At 37.5% G+C, this 20326-nt stretch overlaps 2 protein-coding genes and 1 pseudogene across 6 annotated transcripts; 2 read left to right on the forward strand and 1 right to left on the reverse strand.

The window, feature by feature from the left end:
* Positions 1–6: 6 nt before the first annotated feature.
* Positions 7–2467, forward strand: LOC125209234 (pentatricopeptide repeat-containing protein At1g62720-like). Of its 5 annotated transcripts, XM_048108863.1 has the most exons (3): positions 7–1316; positions 1572–2063; positions 2183–2467. In XM_048108863.1, the coding sequence occupies exons 1-2, from the start codon at positions 53–55 to the stop codon at positions 2045–2047; spliced, it is 1740 nt and encodes a 579-aa protein (XP_047964820.1). In that variant the 5' UTR covers positions 7–52; the 3' UTR covers positions 2048–2063; positions 2183–2467. The 5 variants fall into 5 exon arrangements, with proteins under 5 accessions (XP_047964820.1, XP_047964812.1, XP_047964797.1 ...); XM_048108855.1 differs by having other exon boundaries at positions 7–2063; positions 2141–2467; XM_048108840.1 differs by having other exon boundaries at positions 7–2063.
* A 463-nt stretch (positions 2468–2930) lies between these two features.
* Positions 2931–15350, reverse strand: LOC125210916 (annotated as a pseudogene).
* Positions 15351–19440: 4090 nt separating this feature from the next.
* On the forward strand, positions 19441–20037 carry LOC125210930 (pectinesterase inhibitor-like). Its single transcript, XM_048110574.1, has one exon. It carries the CDS (start codon positions 19441–19443, stop codon positions 20035–20037), a length of 597 nt encoding a protein of 198 aa, XP_047966531.1.
* The last annotated feature ends 289 nt before the right edge of the window (positions 20038–20326 follow it).

Genomic DNA, 20326 nt, shown 5'->3' on the forward strand with positions numbered 1-20326 from the left:
AAAGTCTCTTTCCCAATTGTTTCCCTTTTCTCACTTTCAATCTCACCTGAAGATGAGCAGAAGGGCTGCTGTATCTGCAATCGATCTCGTTCATGGAAGAGGATTTCTCAATCGATGGTCTCGTAAAACGGGTATTCTCTCTCCTCCATTCTCTCTCTTCTCTTCCAAGGCTTTTCAACCTAAGCGGCGCACAATAGATTTCAGTATTGTTAAAGAATTAGATGATGCTATTAAATTGTTTGGAGAAATGAAGAGTATGCGGCCTCAGCCTTCTATTCTAGTGTACAACAATCTTATGAGTGTCTGTGTAAAGATTGAGCAGTATTCTTTTGCCCTCAATGTGTTTGATGAAATGCTTCAGATGGGATTCCCTGTTAATATTTACACTATGAATATTGCGGTTAACTGTTGCTGTCACTTGAAAGATATAAACTCTGGTTTTGCTATAATGGCCTTCTTTTTTAAGAGTGGTTTCGAACCAAATGCTGCGACAATCAGCCCTCTCATTAAAGGGTTCTTTTTAGAGGGTAAGGAGGCAGAATCTGTGAAATTATTCCAAAAGGTTCTGGATTTAAAATTTTGTGAGCCTGATCAGGTTATGATTCTGCACTTGATAGATGGGTTATGCAAAACTGGGCAGGTCATTGTGGCTTATGATTGGGTTCATAGATTAGAAAGTTGTGGGTGGAGACCCAACGTTTGGGCTTATAGCACATTAATTGATGGGTTCTGCAAGGGTGGAAATGTGGATGACGCTTTGCGACTTCTTCCTAAGATGAACAGCAAGGGTATTTTACCCAATGTGGTCACGTATAATGCACTTATTGATGGATTTTGTTTGAAAGGTGAAGTAGATAAAGCAAAACAGTTATTAGATTCCATGGTAGAGATGGACCTGAAACCTGATATTGTAAGTTTTAGCAGTTTACTAAATGGATACTGTAAGAAGGGGCTTGTGGATGAAGCTCGACTTGTTTTTCATGAAATTTCCTCTAAAGGCTTGCTGCATAATGTGTTTACTTATAATACCATGCTACACGGATTGTTTAGTGCAAATAAATTTGGCGAGGGCTGGAAACTTTTTGAGGATATGGAAGATCAACAAGTGTGTTTTCCTGACTTGCATACTTATAATATATTGTTGGATGTGTTGTGTAGCAATGGAGAGATGGATAAGGCTGTTTCATTGTTGCGTGTGATTGAAGATAATGGATTTACCCCTAATATTGTTAGCTACAACAGCTTATTAAATGGATATTGCAAGATGGGAAGCGTGGATGAAGCTTGGCTCCTTTTTCTTGAAATTCCCAATAAAGGTTTGGTGCTAGATAACCGTATTTATAATACCATGATACACGGATTATTTAGTAAATATAGATTTGTTGAGGGCTGGAAACTTTTCAAGGATATGGAAGCCCAACAAGTATGTTGTCCTAACTTGCATACTTATAATATATTGTTGGATGGGCTGTGTAATATTGGGAAGATTGATGAGGCTCTTTTGTTGCTGCACAAGATTGAAGATAAAGGATTTACCTCTGATATTGTTACTTACAATAGCTTATTGAAAGGATATTGCAAAAAGGGAAGTGTGGATGAAGCTTGGCTTCTTTTTCTTGAAATTCCAAATAAAGGCTTGGTACGAGATAACCATACTTATAATACCATGATACACGGATTATTTAGTATGGGTCGATTTTCCGAGGGCTGGAAACTTTTTGAGGATATGGAAGACCAACAAGTGTGTCCTGACTTGTGTACTTACAATATATTGCTGTATGGGCTGTGTAGGAATGGGGAGATTGATGAAGTAAAACATTTTCTATTAGAGATGGAGAATCGTGGTTGTGGGCCTAATCAAGTAACATACGATGTCATCACCGGGACTCTGCTAAAACAAAATGAGGTTGACAAGGCAAGATCATTCATAGAAGAAATGCATGAGAAGGGATTCTCAGCTGATTCTGCAACTTCTTCGATGCCAAGTGGAGATGATTTTTTCCTCAAATTGATGAAGGACCTTACGCCCAAGGAAATTGTATCCTAGTCCTTATCAAGTGAAGGTTAGTGATATTATCACCACTCTTTATGCATAATTATAATTTTAATCTGAAACTTATATTGAAACTGCTGATTTTAGTTCATGTTATGTTTATTTCCACGCATGCTTCGTTGTTTCTAGTGCAGGGTGAGGATCGATGCAGCCCAAGAGGTTTATGTCTCGGAGCTTCAAGCCAGATTCAATTTTTTGTATGCTTGTGACGTATGAATTCCTTAATGCTGCTGCGTGAATGTGATGCAATTGAACATGCTAATATTGTCAGAGTATATTTGTTTTCAAAACTTGTTATATTTGGATGAGCTAAACGGTTAGTTGTTGAGGATTCTATCTGCATTTCTCTGTATTTTGGTAACTGAGAATTCATTCTCATTTTGTGCTTTTACTTGACTCTCTGGATCTGTCAAACCATTCCGGCTAGAGAAAAAATGGGTTAGGTCAAGCATGTTCTAATATCGTCCAACATTTAAATACTAATATAAATTCTTATACTTATAGGTCAAGCATGTTCTAATATCATCCAACATAGTCCTGTCCAGAGTGAGTCATATCAGTATCATATTATAAGAGCTCTTTGGTTTCAGGATCAATTGCCATAAACAGCTCTTCTGTTCCAAGACGAGATTGCTGTGTTAATAGAGACGTCTTTAAGAACATCGGTTATTGGCATGTCGCTCACAGTATCACCAGTTAGAAGAACAAAATCTCCATGTATCACATCAAACCATCAAAATACAATTCAAGCATTTAATATCAATATATAAACAAAGACATTCAACAGCCAAATTAGAACTTGTGCGCTCTAAAGTATCTGTAAAAATAGTAGTAATAAGGAGTACCATGTCACACATACCATCCAAACTAGATTAGCCTACACCTTTGGTAAAAGTTTAACAACCATATCAAATAGAACACCATCATTATCTTCCCATCGCAGAGGTTCACTCAACATTGAAATAGTGGTGGCGCCAAGTGTGCATCCCCCTCTTGCAGTCATCTCTTTCAAGACAAGAATCGCATCGTCCAACTTATTCCATTTGAGAAGACCTTGAACAAAAACGTTGTATGTCACACTAACGGGCAAGCACCCCTTGTTCACCATTTGTACCATCAAATCCTTAGCCTCTTCTATCTGCCCTTCTTTGCAAAGTGCACCAATAAGGCTGTATATGTTATAACACTAGGCTGCAAATTTAGGGAAGGAAGCTCGTTAAACACATCCTTTGCTTGTCTGAGTTTACCATCATTGCACAACCTTTCAATGAGGATATCATAAATTACTATGTTTGGAATGATGCCTTTGTTTTCCATGGTTTGCAACATGGAAAATGCTTCATCAATACGATGAGCACTACACAAACCATGTAACAAGATTCCATAAGTTGTAGTAGGAGAAACTCGTAGAGCTTCCATCTCTTTGAACAACTTTAAACCCTCTTCACACCGGCCTTCACCAAATAAGGCCTCTGGCATTATGCTATATGAAACCACATCGCGCTCTAACCCTTTGGTGCGAATCATGTTAAAAATACGACCGACTTCATCAATTCGACCCAACTTGCAGTACCCGTTCATCAAATTATTGTAGCTTCTAACATTAGGCTTGATGCCAGATTTCACTGAGAGTTGGAAAATGTTTCTGGCTTTGTCTACCTCGCCCAGCAAACAATATCTATTCATCAATGCATTGTATGTTACAATGTCAGGTTGAACATCAATTTGCAGATGTTTGCAGATGTGAATTCAGGTCTCGTTCGGCCCAGACCATGTTGAGAACTGGAGCAATGAACTTTGAATTTGTTCTAGTCTTATTAGGGCCGCAATTGATCATTTGGAAAATCACTATGATCGCCAAATAAAATTTGATTTATGTTAAAGAACTAATAACTATGTATATAATTGATAAAGGGTAACCATGCATCTGAGACATCCGATATTGATCATCCGGATCAACGGCTGGAATTCAAGTGCAACGGCTAACTTGAGAGTGGAAGCGGTTTGTTGAAGCGCGCCTCAAGCTGGGACCACGAGCTGAGGAGATGAGCTGCCACATCAGTATATAAATGTGGAAGCTCAATTGCACTCACATTATTCGCGTGCATCTTTCACATTAGATTCAACATTTCATTAGGGTTTCTTCACTTGATTAACTTTGAAGAAGAAAGTTAGATTAGAGGTGTGAGATTTATAGTCGAGTTGTTGAGCTCCCTTGTTGTTTGTAATCTCTGTAAATCATCATCAATAAAGGATCACATCTGTTCTTTGCCCGTGGATGTAGATCAATTGATCGAACCACGTTAAATTCTTGTGTGTTGTTTCTTGCTGTTCTTGAGCAATCATTCCATCGCCGATTCATGACAATAATAAAATTTAAAGTTTGAACAGCTTCAAACTACAAATGAACAGCTTCAAACTACAAATGAACAGCTAAATTAATTTTAGTTTTAAAGAATAGTAAAGGTTAATTATGGTCCTAAAGATATGACTAAAATATGAATTTGATCCAAAACATTCACTTTTGAAAAACAGGTCCATAACAAATGAAATCCTCGTCACAGTGGTCCTTTTTTGATCGTTCCGTAAAAAAACTATATGCCACTGCACAATTGGCATTGACCGTTAGTTTTTTACGGAACCGTAAAAAAAATGACTACGGCGACATTTTCATTTTTATGGACCTGTTTTTCAAAAAGTGAATGTTTTGGACCAAAATTGACCTTTACTCTTCAAAGAAATCAAAATTCAATTTTAATGCATTCATGCATAAGAAGAAAAAAAACTATTTGATTTATAAATTTAAAATTTTATCAAAATAGACTGATAAAAAAACAGATAAATGCAAGTGTGATGAAGGTGTTCTACTAACTGCCAAGTATGGGTTATGCTCTGAAATGGCTTTTGAGATACTTGAAATTAACTGCCAAGTATGGGTTATGCTATTCTAAGTGTGATAAAGGTGTTCTACTAACTGGTTTTGTGGATTCCAATTATGCTAATGACAGGGATAAGAGGAAGTCAACTATTTCCTATGTGTTTACAGTTTGAAAGTCTTGCATAAGTTGGAAATCCTAGCTACAGCACATAGTGGCTTTGTCTACTACTGAGTCAGAGTACATTGCCATTACTGAGGCAATGAAAGAGGCTGTTTGGTTAAAGGGAGTACTCTCTGAACTTAAGTTTGTGAAGTCTTCTCCTGTTGTGTTCTCTGATTCTCAGTCTGCTATTCAGTTATGTGAAACCCTGTTTTCCATGATAGGACAAAGCATATAGATGTAAGGTTTCATTACATTAGGGATATTGTAGAAAAAGGTAAAGTTTTTCTTCAAAAAGTGCATACAGATAAAAACTCAGCTGACATAGGAACTAAGCCCTTACCATTAGAAAAACTTCTTTTCTGCATTAAATATTTGCACTTTGATCTAGGATACGTTGCATGTCCCGGGGGAAAGACCTCAGCCACCTTATCAGCTGTGGTAAGGGTGGTAGGTGGCTAGAGGCATGGAGTCCTTTAGACTAATGGGTGTCAGCCACTCTGGTGTCTAAAGGCAACCTGGTAGTTCCCAAAATGCTTGTGGACTTAGTCCTTTGGTGCTGAGGGATCTACCTTGTAGGTTGTGATGATTTTGACCTTAGCTTATAACCAGATTGGTTTCCTAGAATAAAGTCCAAGGTGGAGTATGTTGGATATTGATGGACTTTCTATTTGGGCTGGTTATTTATTTGGTCCATGTGTTATTGATTTGGGCTGAGCCCAAATGACTTACCTCTTGCTCCAGATGCTGCCACGTGGACTCTCACCCGGATCACGGCTCTGAGCCGTTGGATTGTGGAGTGTGTTAGTTATGTGAGTGGAGAGAGTCTCTCATTCTATCGAACCCTACTCTCTCTCTTCTCTTTGCAGATCTAGAACTCTCTCTCTGTGTGCCCTTTCTTCTCCGATGGATCTCCTGCCATTCTTGAGTGATCTTTCACGGTTTCTTTAGTGATTGACCGAGTGTGAGTGGTGGAGAAGACAACTACTTCGGTTGCTGTGTGTGGTGAAGATCTAAAGTTTAGTGTGTGAGACTTTTCTGTGTGAGTTTGTGTTCGAGGTGTCTAGTTCTTGTGTGGTGAAGTTGTGTGGTGTTGGTTTCTGCAGTGAGAGGTTGATCTGGTCAGATATCAACGGTGCTCCCTTGGATTGGTTTCTGGTAGAATAGATCTGGTTATTGGCGGGTTTCTAAGCCATCTTTTGATCTATTCAGTTTCTCTCTTGTTTCTTGTGTTAACCAGATTGTGCAATGTCTCTTTTGATCCGAGAGGATCTTGTTTGTTATTGCTAATCTGTTTATTCAGTGTGCAGGTTTCTTAGGAGAACTTTGGTGATACTTCAAGAACCCTAGATTAGCATATTGACTATAGTTGTAATAGTTGATAGTTCTTTGGTTGTAATCTTGATAACTCAACAAAATCAGTCGCATGGTTAGAGTTTGACTGAGCTCTCCTAATGAAGAACAAAGAGGTCTTGGTAAATAGTGAATCCGTACCTAATCTGATCCCTACAACCATACTATGTAATTATATAAGGGCAAATTGCTAGGAAAGTCATGAATTTTTAACATAGTTTGGTTTTTCCCATTTACTTTAAATGTTGCATGAAAAGTCATGAACTTTACCTGATTATGTAAATTTCTCATCTGACCCAACCCGATAGATTTCTGACACAATTACTTATCATACATGGTGCGTCAGAGGCATGACTTAGTACACATTCGTACAATAGGTGAGAACACTTCGTTGCTTGTTGTGTGTAGCCCTGATCTAAGCAAGGACTCAATTTCTTCTTCCGTTGCCTTTTGAAAAATAGGTGGTTCATCAAATAAGATACTCCCTCTGTTCCAGAGTAATGGAGACGTTTCTTTTCGGCACAGAGATTAAGAAAAATTGTGTTTGGTGAATTAAGTAAATGGAGAGTAAAGTGGAAAATGAAAAAGGTATAGAGATGAAGAAAGAATAAAGTAAGAAAGAGTAAAGTAGGTGTGGAAAAATGTGTTGACTTTTACTAAAAATGGAAATGACTCTATTACTATGGAACGTACCAAAATGGCAAAATGACTCTATTACTATGGAACAGAGAAAGTATCATCTGCAACACACAATGAATAGAATACCTTCTCATAGTCATTGTACCTCTCTGGAAGCTTTACATTTTTTCTTGGTCTATCTCTAGCCAGCTTATACGATTCTGCTTCTTGTATATCATTATTTGTTGGTTTTCCTGTATCAGTATTATGCTGATGATATTCACCATTTTGTTGATTTGTCAGCTCCACCTCCAAATAAGCTCCCTCCATGCTCTTGTCCTTTTCAGCATATGGCATCCTTGTCTCATCAAAGACTACATATCTGTTGACAACTACAAAATTTATCAAACTCAGAAGATAGATAATCAAGACACCATATCTGTTTCTCCACTAACAAATGCCATTCTCTGAAATATTTGAAGGCTTCTGATTTTTCTCTAAGTATGTAGACTCATAGCTTCTCGAAAAATCATCACTTTTTGACATCAAGTATCTACTTCTGAGTTTGACAACTTTTGCAGTCAGAAGGGATTTAGGAGACATAAAAATCAGTACCATGTTGGAACTGGTACACTCCAAAGTATCATAGAAAATAAAAATCAGTACCATGTAAGACAAACTATCATCCAACTAGATTAGCCTACACCTTCTTTGGTAAAAGTTTCATAACCATATCAAAAAGAACACCATCATTATCCTCCCTTCGCAGAGGTTTACTCAACATCGAAATAGTGGTGGCGCCAAGTGTGCATCCCCCTCTTGCAATATCTCTTTCAAGACAAGAATCGCATCGTCCAACTTATTCCATTTGAGAAGACCTTGAACAAAAACGTTGTAAGTCACGCTGTTGGGCAAACACCCTTTGTTCACAATTTGAACCATCAAATTTCGGGAAGGAAGCTCATCAAACACATCCTTTGCTTGTATGAGTTTACCATCTTTGCACAATCCTTCGATGAGGATATCATAAATAACTATGTCTGAAATGATGCCTTTGTTTTCCATGGTGTGCAACATGGCAAATGCTTCTTCAATACGATGAGCACTACACAAACCATGTAACAAGATTCCATAAGTTTTTGTAGTAGGATAAACTTGTAGAGCTTCCATCTCTTTGAACAACTTCAAGCCCTCTTCACACCGGCCTTCACCAAATATGGCCTCTAGCATTATGCTATAAGAAACCACATCGCGCTCTAACCCTTTGGTGTGAATCATGTTAAAAATACGACCGACTTCATCAATTCGTCCCAACTTGCAGTACCCGTTCATCAAATTATTGTAGCTTCTAACATTAGGCTTAATGCCAGGTTTCACTGAGAGTTCGAAAATGTTTCTAGCTTTCTCTACTTCGCCCAGCAAACAATATCCATTCATCAATGCTTTGTATGTAACAATGTAGGTTGAACATCAATTTGCCTCATCTTGACTCAAATAACTTAAACTTTCCGAAATAGAAAAATAATTTTATTAACATGAAACAGAGCGAGTACTATTTTTTTTCTTAGCTTCCGACAACGAATGAATGCAACTATGCAAGAGAAAATTTTGACGATTAATTTTTTCATTTTAAAGGAAATCAAGGTTTGATTTTTTAATCCGTTCATGCATAAGAAAAAATTGAGCTTGTAATTGGAATCAAAATAGGCTAGGCCTTCAATGTACATCGTGGACTAGTTGGGATTTTCTTCTTATTGGATTTGTATTTTTCCGTTTCAGCCCAAAAACTTCTATTTTCCTTCATTGGGTTGGACCAACTATTACTACTTTTTTTTTATTTCAGCCCAAATATCTTTGTTGATCAACTAAAATTTCATTATATAGTCCGAAACCATTATGGAAGTAAATAGAGTAACATAATAAAACCCATTGATGATAACATATAACTCATGGGACTTATATACTTCCATTTATCTGTTGTCTCATGCCTCTGATTTAAAATTACATTTGTTTTCTTCTCATTTTAGATAAAGCGACCCATCATTCACTTATCTAATTGCACTCAAATTTTATTATAAAACTAATATATAAAAGTGGGGTCCACTTTCCACTAACTCATTGCCCTTTTCTTCTTGTGCCAAATCAAAATTAGACTATAAATAGCGGACGGAAGGAGTAACTTTATAGTCCTCCGGTATTATATATATGAAACGTAGGAGTACATGTTTCATTTTTCCAATAGCTATAAGTCGTGACGACGTCTCTTAAGCACCATCCGCTCACGCTCTAATCCCATGCTCGGTGATGGCATGCTTTTTCAATAATATGAACAATAATTATTGGACAAATTGAAATTTGGCCATACATCGTAATTGAAATGACTATTCGTTAGTATGCATATTAGTTAGGCATAGAAGCATCCAAGGAAAACCGAGATCAGCTCAAACAGGGGCACAAAGATTGATAGTCATAGCTAGATTCCCATCCTATGAAATAGAATGAGACACTATGTGGTTATTTCTTCAAATATCTAAATATGAGTCTTGATCAATCATTTCATAACCATATCAAATAAAACACTATCTTTACCTGCTATTAGTCAACAACCAAATAAGAACTAGTGCACTTTAGAGGTCATAACAGTAATACCATGTAACACATATCATCCAATTATATTAGATTCTTTGGTAAAAGATTCTTAACTATATCAAATAGAACACTATCTTTCCCCAAAGACTCGAGCCAGTCCATCCCTAAGATCACGTCTGGCCCGTGGATTTGTAAGACGTGGAGATCCACCCGAAATACCGTCCCCTGAACCTCTAATTTAGTATGTCGGGACACATGGGAACAAAGCAGCGCCTCGCCGTTTCCTACAAACACCCTAAAGGGTCGGATAGGTGCCAGCGGTATATGGAGCGCTTCGGCAATTTTAGGGTGCAGAAAATCCCTGTCACTTCCCGTGTCGATGAGTACACTCACTTCCTTACCCTGAATGATACCCACCCATGACCCGTAATGGTCGGGACCTGCGTCCACCGTCCATGGCGTGTATGTGTGACACGTCCATCGTTTCCATATCCTCAACTGCAAATTCTGCAAGATTTTCCACCTCCAACACATCCTCGTCTTATGCGTAGAACAATATGCGCTGCTTGCACACATGCCCTGGTACCCACTTTTCCGGGCAGTGCCAACATAGGTTTAGGCGTGAACGCTCGTCCTTCTCAGCTTGGGAAACCAGAATCCCACGAAATTTTGTCTGGTCTATGGTGCGGGCTGGCTGGGCTCCGGCGGGGTCGGGATCCGGCGCAGCTGAAGTCGTCGGTGTATTGTTTGCGACCCTTCCGGTCTGGTCGTTCTTGCCGTCTCGGTTCTGCGAAGGACGACGTTGAGCGACGGTCGATGGAGTTGTACGCGTTCCTGCATGTCCGGTTTAAGGCCGGCTAGAAACAATGTAAAAAGCCTCGACTCTGGGACGCCTTGGACCCAGTTTAAATATTTCTCAAACGTATCATGATACTCCAGAACCGATCCTGTCTTCGTCAACTTGGCCAACAGACCAAAATAGTCCTTGAAACTTTGCCTATCGAACCGATGGCGCACATCATCTAAGAATTCTTGCCATGTTACGAACTGGTAATTGGCACAATAGTTAAATACCTATTTTGTGGCCGGCTGGTCGAATAGCATGACCGCATAGTGCAATCTCTGGGCTTCGGGCATCATTAAGTGATCGAAGTAATACTAAACCCTCGATATCCAATTGTTTGCATCGGACCCGTCGAAGCGCGGTGGGTCCATCTTTACGCGCTGCTGTTTGTCGGCACCTGGTATCTGCGCCTGGTACCGTTGGGGGGTCCCAACAAGAGACTGACCGACCGAAGGGACGATCAGCACCGCCGTTATGGTGTCGCGGATGCCGGAATCCGGGCGTCTCCCAGCTGCGACCATCACGCTCTCTTCCTTCGCAAAATTCCAAATTAGGGTTTCTATTATTAAAACCCTTCTCTCCATATTTTCGTCGACGGTAGTCACCAAACTCTGCGTCGTCCCCATCGGTGAACTTGGGTTGTGGTTCCGCCTCGCGGAATGGATTCTGATCTAGATACTTGAATCTACGATCTGTTTCCTCTCTCCATATATCGAATTTCTCAAGCTTGTCGAGAACATGGTCTAGTTTATGTCCGACTGGGTCATCGCTACGATGATCGTCGGTCGTACGTTGTTCTATCTCTCTGTCGCCCAGTGGCGACCGATAAAAGCCGCCGCCGCCGCGGCGATTTCCGTTCGGTTGGCAACCCCCGAACCTGTTTGCGGGGAAGGATTCCATTCTCGGTCCCCCCCCAACTAGCCTTGTCATTGAAGTTGTTGCGTTTCATGAGTACATGGGACGAAAGCACCAGTTGTTGAGGACCTTCTCGGTCCCTCTCAATGAAAGCACCAGTTGTTAGGGTTTTACCCCTAACTTTGATCGCCGATTAGGCTTAGACGATCAATCGTTTCTCCGGCATCTAGTCGTAGGATCGGCGGAGGCTAGAAGCGGTTGTGCGCGGAAGTCTTTTCCGTCGGGCAACGCGTTATCTAGGGTTTGTAGAGAATTACATGTGTGTTTGGGCAAATAATATTTCATTCATAATTGTGTTAATGAACAAAAGCCCTATTTATAAATTAAGGACCCTAGGGTTGATTCGACCTAATCTTAATCATCTCGGGAAAGAATCAACAAAGAAAACCTGAAACGGAGCTTGTACTTATGCTTGACACTTAATCAAAAATAAACAATAAAAATATGCAAAATTAAATACCATAAATAAATAACCAAAAATAACTATTAAACTAGGAAACAATTTGGGAACGAAGTCGCCCAACTTCTCGGGCGGACGTACGTTCTTCTTTGGCTTCGTCTTTGCAATTGACACTTCATTCCTTGGCTGCTTCGCGGCTCCTGCCTTCTCCCCGGCGACGTCGGTCGCCTGTTATAGCAGTACCGTATCAGAGACCCCGTTCGGCTAGCGGCAAACTATAATGGATTCAAGGCATACTAACAAAATGATAATAACATATCCGAATCACCATTATCACTTTCATCAAAATCTACTTCTCCATCAATATTTGTCTTCTCTTTAGCTATAATCAAAATCATCATCCTCATCATCTTGTAAGTCATAATCAGAGTCAATAAAAACATCATCTTTCTTGTTCTTACTTTCAGTATCATCATTTTTCTTGTCATTATTTTCGATATCATATATCCTTTGTCCGATATTTCCATACATCTCTGTCTCTCCAATGTAGACATGCATAATCCTAGAATCACCTGTATTTATCTCTTTAAAGTCATTGAAAGCAATATTTTCAAACTGATACAAGTATAAATGACGGTTTGATGTACAAATATACATATTACATTTCAACATATTAGATGCATAACTGCATACTACTATAAATTAAAAAAACTTTTATTTCCATTAATATAATTAAATTAAAACACGCAATAAAATTGATGCTTCAATATAATGCGGCAGTTTCCTGCAAATATAATTGAGAATTAGGCAATTAAATGCATATAATGAAGTACTTCCTCCGTCCCAAGGAAGATGACCCCTTCCTTGGGCGGCACGGGATTTTATGCAGTTATATTTAGTGTGGTAAGAGAAGAGAGTAAAGTAAGAGAGAGGGAATAAAGTAGAGATAAAGGTGTTTCCATTTTAAGTAACGGGTCATCTTGATTAGGACAAACCAAAAAGGAAAGTGGGTCATCTTCAATGGGACGGAGGGAGTACTATTATCTTTTTAGTACGTACTATAAATTTAAGGAAAATTAAAAAAGTTAATAAGTAGGCGTAGGGCAGCTCATGGAGAATGGGTCTAAATAAACTCCACTATAACCATTAATCTGGCAGGAAACTTCAAAACTACACAAAATTATTAAGTATCAAATGGCAGATGCAAGCACAACTTAACATATCGATACGAATCGAACAGGAGCTCTGAATTTGCGTCGAAAAATGCCTTATAGTCTTGTAATTCACTCCTGTCAAAATTAGTGGGGAGAAATGGCTTCATATAGGGAAAAAGGACTATTTTAAATACAGCAGCCCACAGAAGAAGATAGTGAAGATCAGATGACTCTAACTCATACTTCAGATGTTTTTGCGGTGAAACCGGCATTGTAGAAGAGTGTTTGCATATCGTGAAAATGAAATTAAACCAATTTAACGACAAACAATACATCACTGAGATCCGACAACGTCATCAACTTAGGCATGGAAAAATTCAAGGAATTCTGGGATCGGCTCAAACAGTGGCACAAAGATTGATAGTCAAAGCTAGTTTCCCATCATTCGAAATAGAATGAGAAACTATGTGATTATTTCTTCAAATATCTAAATACGAGTCTTGATCAGACTACACAATCCAACCATCAAAATACAATTCAAGCATTTAATATCAGTTTATAAACATAAGAGATTCAACAACAAAATAAGAACTTGTGCACTCTTAAGGTTAAAAATAGTAATACCATGTAAAACATCATCCAATTATATTAGCCTGCACCTTCTTTGGTAAAAGATTCTTAACCATATCAAATAGAACACTATCTTTACCTGCTATTCGTAGAGGTTCAATCAACATCGAAAGAGTGGTGGCACCAAGTGTGCATCCCTCTCTTGCAGTCATCTCTTTCAATACAAGAATCGCATCGTCCAACATATTCCATTTGAGAAGACCTTGAACAAAAACGTTGTATGTCACACTAACGGGCAAGCACCCCTTGTTCACCATTTGTACCATCAACTCCTTAGCCTCTTCTATTTGTCCTTCTTTGCAAAGTGCACCAATAAGGCTTGTATATGTTATAACATTAGGCTGTAAATTCCTGGAAGGAAGCTCGTCAAACACCTCTTTTGCTTGTCTGAGTTTACCATCATTGCACAACCCATCAATGAGGATGTTGTAAGTTACTATGTCAGGACTGATGCCTTTGTTTTCCATGGTATGCAACATGGAAAATGCTTCATCAATACGATAAGCATTGCACAAACCATGTAACAAGATATTGTAAGTTATTACATTATGATACACTTGTAGAGCTTCCATCTTTTTATACAGCTTCAAGCCCTCTTCACACCGGCCTTCACCAAATAAGGCCTCTAGCATTATGTTATAAGAAACCACATCGCGCTCTAACCCTTTGGTGCGAATCATGGTAAAAATACGTCTGACTTCATTAATTCGTCCCAACTTGCAGTACCCGTTCATCAAACTATTGTAGCTTCTTATATCAGGCTTGATGCCAGATTTCACTGAGAGTTGGAAAATGTTTCTAGCTTTCTCTACCTCGCCCAACAAACAATATCCATTCATCAATGCACTGTATGTAACAATGTCGGGTTGAACATCAATATGCCTCATCTTGACCAGCATATGCTCGGCCTCTTCCATCCTTCCCTCTCGGCAAAGGGCATCTACAAAAATATTACATGTAACCACATTTGGGAAGACTATGCGATATCATCTTCCTTAACATGTCTTCAGCCTCTTTTCCTCTTTTATGATTGCATAACCCCTCAATTATTGAATTATATGTCACAACATCCGGTGAAATCCCCTTCTCACCCAAGGTAGAGAAGAGTTGGAGAGCATCATCAACCTTTCTATCTTTGCACAAGCCATTAATAACTATGTTGTAAGCATAAACATTAAGTTTGAAGTTTCCTTTCTCCAATCGACAAAGCAATTCGAGCGCCTTAACAGTACCTACTGCTTTGCATAACCCATTAATCATAACACTATACGTACGTTCATCGGGAGTGCACAGTTGCTCCGCAGACAACCTCCAACACAGCTTGGCTGCCTCTGGGATCCTTCCGACGAATACAAGCCCTTTGATGAGAGTGTTAAATGTTACCACATCAGGCTTATACCCACGCTTGAAAAAACTGCCTAAAATAGCAAATCCAAAATCTGGTCTTTCCAGGCGGCAGAAGCAATCGATCGCAATACTCAAGGTGTAGTCATCTACAGGAGCACCTCTTTGAAGCATTTCGCCGAACAGTTTAAGAGCAAGTGAGTATTTCTGCATCTTGACCACAGCAGTCAATAACTTGGTGAAATCAATAACAGAAGGGGGCGGATGCATTCTCAACATATTCCGGAATTGATCGATGGCATCATCGGGCTCACGTATACAGCTGAAATCAAATCTGGGATAAGCAGAAAAGCATCGAATTTGGTGATAATGCATAACCCCTCTATGTTTACACCAACAATTTGATAGAAATCTTCGGAAGATCAGTGCTGATTTCAAAGACATGATTTTGATTGTCGATCTGGAATTCTTGGGTTAATTTGAAACAAATTTGGTAAAAAAAAAATCTGGAAAATGAAAATGGCGATGCTAATTTTTTGATGCTAAGGCTAAAAGTAATGGTTTCGTTGAAGAGGGCAGATTTTTGGAATTGATCGACGGCATCATCGGGCTCACGTAATTAAAATGGGCTGGGCTGGGCCTTCAATGTACATCTTGGACAGTTGGGATTTTTGTTTGTTTTTTTTTTTTATTGCATTTGTAATTTTTTTTTCAGCCCAAGACTTTTTCTTTTTCTTATGGGCTTGACCCAACTATTACTTACTACCTCTGTCCACGAAAATTCATCCCGGTTTGACCGGACACGGGTTTTAAGAAATGTAATAGAAAGTGAGTTGAAAAAGTTAGTGGATTGTGGGTCCTACATTTATATATTAGTTTTATAATAAAATGTGAGTAGGAATGAGTTAGTGGAATATAGGGTCCACTACCAAAATTGGTAAAAGTGAAATGGGACAAATTTTCGTGGACGGAGGTAGTATAATAAAACGGTTGTCGACATGCTCTGATGGTATGAAACCATGGTAGAAGTTAATGCAGTACCATCATAAAATCAATTGATGATAAAAGAAGTAACTTATTAGACTTATATAATTTCGGGATATTGAAATCTAATACTACCTCCGTTCACGAAAATTTGTCCCATTTTTTCATTTTCGTCTGTCCCCCAAAATTTGTCCTATTTCACTTTTACTATTTTTGGTAGTGGACCTCATATTCCACTATCTCACTCCTACTCACATTTTATTATAAAACTAATATATAAAAGTAGGACCCACAATCCACTAACTTTTTCAATTCATTTTCCATTAGAGCATCCACAATGAATGCCCGATCGCGCGCCCGATCGGCCGAGATCGGGCTCGGGCACGCTCGGGCATCCATTGTAGCCCTCGGTCGCGCCCGAGCGCGACCGATAGTTCGGTCGCGCCCGATCCCGAGCCCGATCGATCGGGCGCGGGATCGGGCGCCCATTGCGACCAAACGCCCGAGCCCGATCTTAAAAAAAAAAAAAATTAAAAATGATTTTTAATTATAAAAATCAATTTTTAATTCAAAAAAATCAATTTTTAAATTAAAAAATCATTTTTTAACTTGAAATAAAAACTATAATTTCACAACGATCCATACTAAAAGAAGGATCCGTGAATTAGTGAAAGAATATATTTATAGAATATAATCCTTCACACTAAATGAGCAAGTTTTGCATTACTTGAGTAAACCTTTTATAGATAGGTTTTCAACTCCAACTTTCATTGTGACTTCGATGTGGGACAAATGACAATTTTATAGATAGGTTTTTAACTCCAAATTTCTTTGTGATTTCGATGTGGGACAATTAGTTTTACACGTAAAAGAGAGTTTTTTGTTGCTTTATGTAAAAATTTGTTTGATTTCAATGTATAATCTATATTTAGCCAAATGGTAAATGTATATGGGAAAATTATAGAGAATGTGTGTTCAAGTCCCAAACTCAACATACTTTTTTTATTTTGACCTTTATTATACTTTACTCATTTTATTCGATTAATGCAAGTGTTTTATTTAAATTTATTGTGTTCTATAATATTGTATTTATATTTTGCTATTTTTTATTTAATTAAAATTAAATATATAATTTATAATTTTTTTTAAATTAAGTAATGCATGATTTTCATTTAATTTAGTATTTAATTTTTCTATTTATAATGTGTGAAAATATAAAAAAATAACATTAAAATTGAAATGAAAAGTGGATAAGAGATAGGGCATCATCCACTAGGGCTCCACCATTGCAGAAAGATAGGGCATGCTGACGTGGCAACCACTAGGGCTCTCACTGGGGCTTCCACTAGGGCATCCATTGTGGATGCCCTTACATTTCTTAAAACTCGTGCCCGGTCAAACCGGGACGAATTTTCACGGACGGAGGTAGTATTATGGAACTTTCAAAAAGTTGGGTTTTTCCGATGAACTTTGAAATTGACAAATAATATCACGAACTTTACACCGAGTTTGTTATTTCTCACAAATGAAAATATTCCTACAAATAATATTACGATACGGATTTTTTTTCGTAATTTCTGGACAACAATTTTGAGAGCTTCAAGTTTTTCAATCATTAAAGATAGTTTTTCTTGAAGCACACCCTCCAAAATTTTGTTCTTCAATCTATGAAAATAATATGAATTTTTTCATTCGTGGAAAAAAAACAAACTCTGGGTAAAGTTCGTGATATTATTTGTCAATTTTAACTTTTTGAAATTCTAACTTTTTGAAAGTTTGATGATATTAGATGTCAATATTCCTATAATTGTTTTTGATTCCTTATGTATACATATGTAAAACATTTGTTTCATTTTTCCAATAGGTATATGTAAGTCCTTACAACTACAACTTCTCTTACTCACCATTTGCGCACACTCTAATCCCATGCTCGGTGATGACATGCTTTTTTTCAATTTTAAGGTTGATAGTAAGTTAATTTAACCATACTTTATAATTGCAATGACTATTCTTAGTATGCATGTACACTAGTACTAGTACGTCACGTCATTTAACTTGGTACATATTTGTATAAAATATGCAACTGGAAAACTTTGGAAGAGATAATTGTAAATTTTTCAAAAATTGTGGGATCAATCTAGCTTTTACCATACTTAGTTGTATACGTATTTGACAATTTCCCCTAAAATCAATATCTATACATAGAGATTTAACAAATAAATAAGAACTTAGCAGCCCCAAAATAATTATACTAGGGTATAATATAGGAGTCCCATTATCCACAAATGCACTCTTAAAGACCGAACCACCGAACCCTACCAAATTATTGCTTTTAGATCTAATTTTTTATGGATAAGATACATAAATTTATAAATTATTTTCGCCTTCATCACGAGCCTATTTTAATTCATCCGAAGGTAAATAAGTCATACACTAACATGCTACGAAGATTTAACTTCGTTCCAGAATATATTACTTCATTCTAGTAGGTTTTTACTTCATTCTAGTAGGTTTTTACTTCATTCCAGTACGTAAATGTGGTTTCGCCGTCGCGTGCCGTTCTTTCTCTCTACAATATCTATCACTACCGCCATAGCGCTAATATGGTTTAATAATCACATGGAATAATGTATTAAATTATTGGAATGAAGTATGTGTAGAAGCATTTGAAGTCCTACTGGAATGATGTAAAAATCTTATCCAATGAAGTAATAATGTGAATGAAGTAATAAACTCACTTGAATAAATTGCATTTTTAATTGTTAATCAAGCAAAAACCCACGTCAATGAATTTGAATGAAGTATATGTTGAATCATTTCAAAACCTACTGGAAGCAAGTAAAAACATGTTGTAGTTTCAAGGTAATACGTACATAATGAAGTAATAAACCTATACAATGAAGTAAAATGGGCTTGTAATGAAGCCGGAAAAAATTTCACAACAACACATCTCATCAGAAAAACTAGATTTAATGGCCCAGATTTGATCTCTAGTTCGGTCTTTAAAATTGGTTCGACATTGATCACAACTTGTATAATGTATAACTAAATATGCATATGTCAAAGCTATTTTTTTTTCAGATTTTTCAATTTGAAAATAGCCATTTCGAACCGAACAAACAAATTGAGTTTCCAAGAAAATTAAACTTAAAATAGAACGTTATATCTCAAACTCTATACATACCATCCTACAATTACCTCGTTTATCAAACATATGTATCGATTTAATTGCAAAAAGTAGTTAATAACATCAAACGTAAACTTAATTAGTTCATTCAATTAATTAAATATCAAGTTTAATTCCACCCATAGTTCAATAGTACTATGTAAACATATAATAACATGAAACGTAAACTTAATTAGTTCATTCAATTAATTAAATATCAAGTTTAATTCCACCCATAGTTCACTAATCACTAGTATATAAACATATCAATACAACGAACTATACCATAGAAAACAAAGCAATAATCTCTTATATACTATACTACTTCACTACCATCAAAATTAGTGTGAAAATGACTTCTTGGTGGAAAAAGTCGATCTTCATCGCTCTCATCGTTGCGATCGCCATTCCAACTTCGTTGGCCCACAAACGACGATCCCGAAGATGGGATGACTCAAACTCAGACGATGCGGAACAGTACTTGAGAGATCTTTGCTCTGAAACCGATAGATCAGACGCGTGTTTTAACATCGTTAAATCGGAATTACACCGATTTAACCACATTATTGGAGACATCAATGACAAAATAATCGACTTGGCCTTGGAAAAATCCAAGGAATTCCGAGATCAGCTCAAACAGTGGCACAAAGACTCCAACGACGAGAGATTGAAGAAGAAGTATCGTTCGTGCTCCTCCAATTACAACGACATCAATCGCGACCTCCAAGAGCTGCAGAGGAATTTAGATTCTGATGATGATCGAAAAACTTCTGATCTCATCAAGGATATTGAGCACGAATTGGATGAGTGCAAGCGGGAATTCGGGCGGGGTTCATTCGACCCTGGCCATGTTGAGGACCGGAACAATGAACTCGGAATTTATTTTGACCTTGTTAGGGTCGCAATTGACCGTTTGGAAGATTTCTACAAGGAGACAAATCACCAATAAAATTGATCAATTTGTCGAGAGAATTAGTATAACATGAAATTCAAAGCTCGATTTGTTCAGCTTCCTTCTATAGCTTCAAATAATGAATGAATACAAAAATTTTGAAGTTTATTTGTTTTTATTTTCAAGTAAGTTGAGGTTTGCTTTTTTTAATTATCTGCATGCATAAGAAAAGATTGGAGTTGATTTATTGATTTGCGAATTTATCTAACCATTAAAATCGGGTGAGTTGATTTTGAGACATAATATATGTTCTCTATAAACAGTTATACTTTCTAAATGGTGTAAT

This window comes from Salvia hispanica, chromosome 1 (genome assembly GCF_023119035.1).
Source record: "Salvia hispanica cultivar TCC Black 2014 chromosome 1, UniMelb_Shisp_WGS_1.0, whole genome shotgun sequence".
Lineage (NCBI taxonomy): Eukaryota > Viridiplantae > Streptophyta > Magnoliopsida > Lamiales > Lamiaceae > Salvia > Salvia hispanica.

Bases quoted from the DNA above. Each gene is read 5' to 3' on its own strand.
- LOC125209234 (XM_048108855.1), top strand. From the start codon at position 53: ATGAGCAGAAGGGCTGCTGTATCTGCAATCGATCTCGTTCATGGAAGA.
- LOC125210930 (XM_048110574.1), top strand. From the start codon at position 19,441: ATGACTTCTTGGTGGAAAAAGTCGATCTTCATCGCTCTCATCGTTGCG.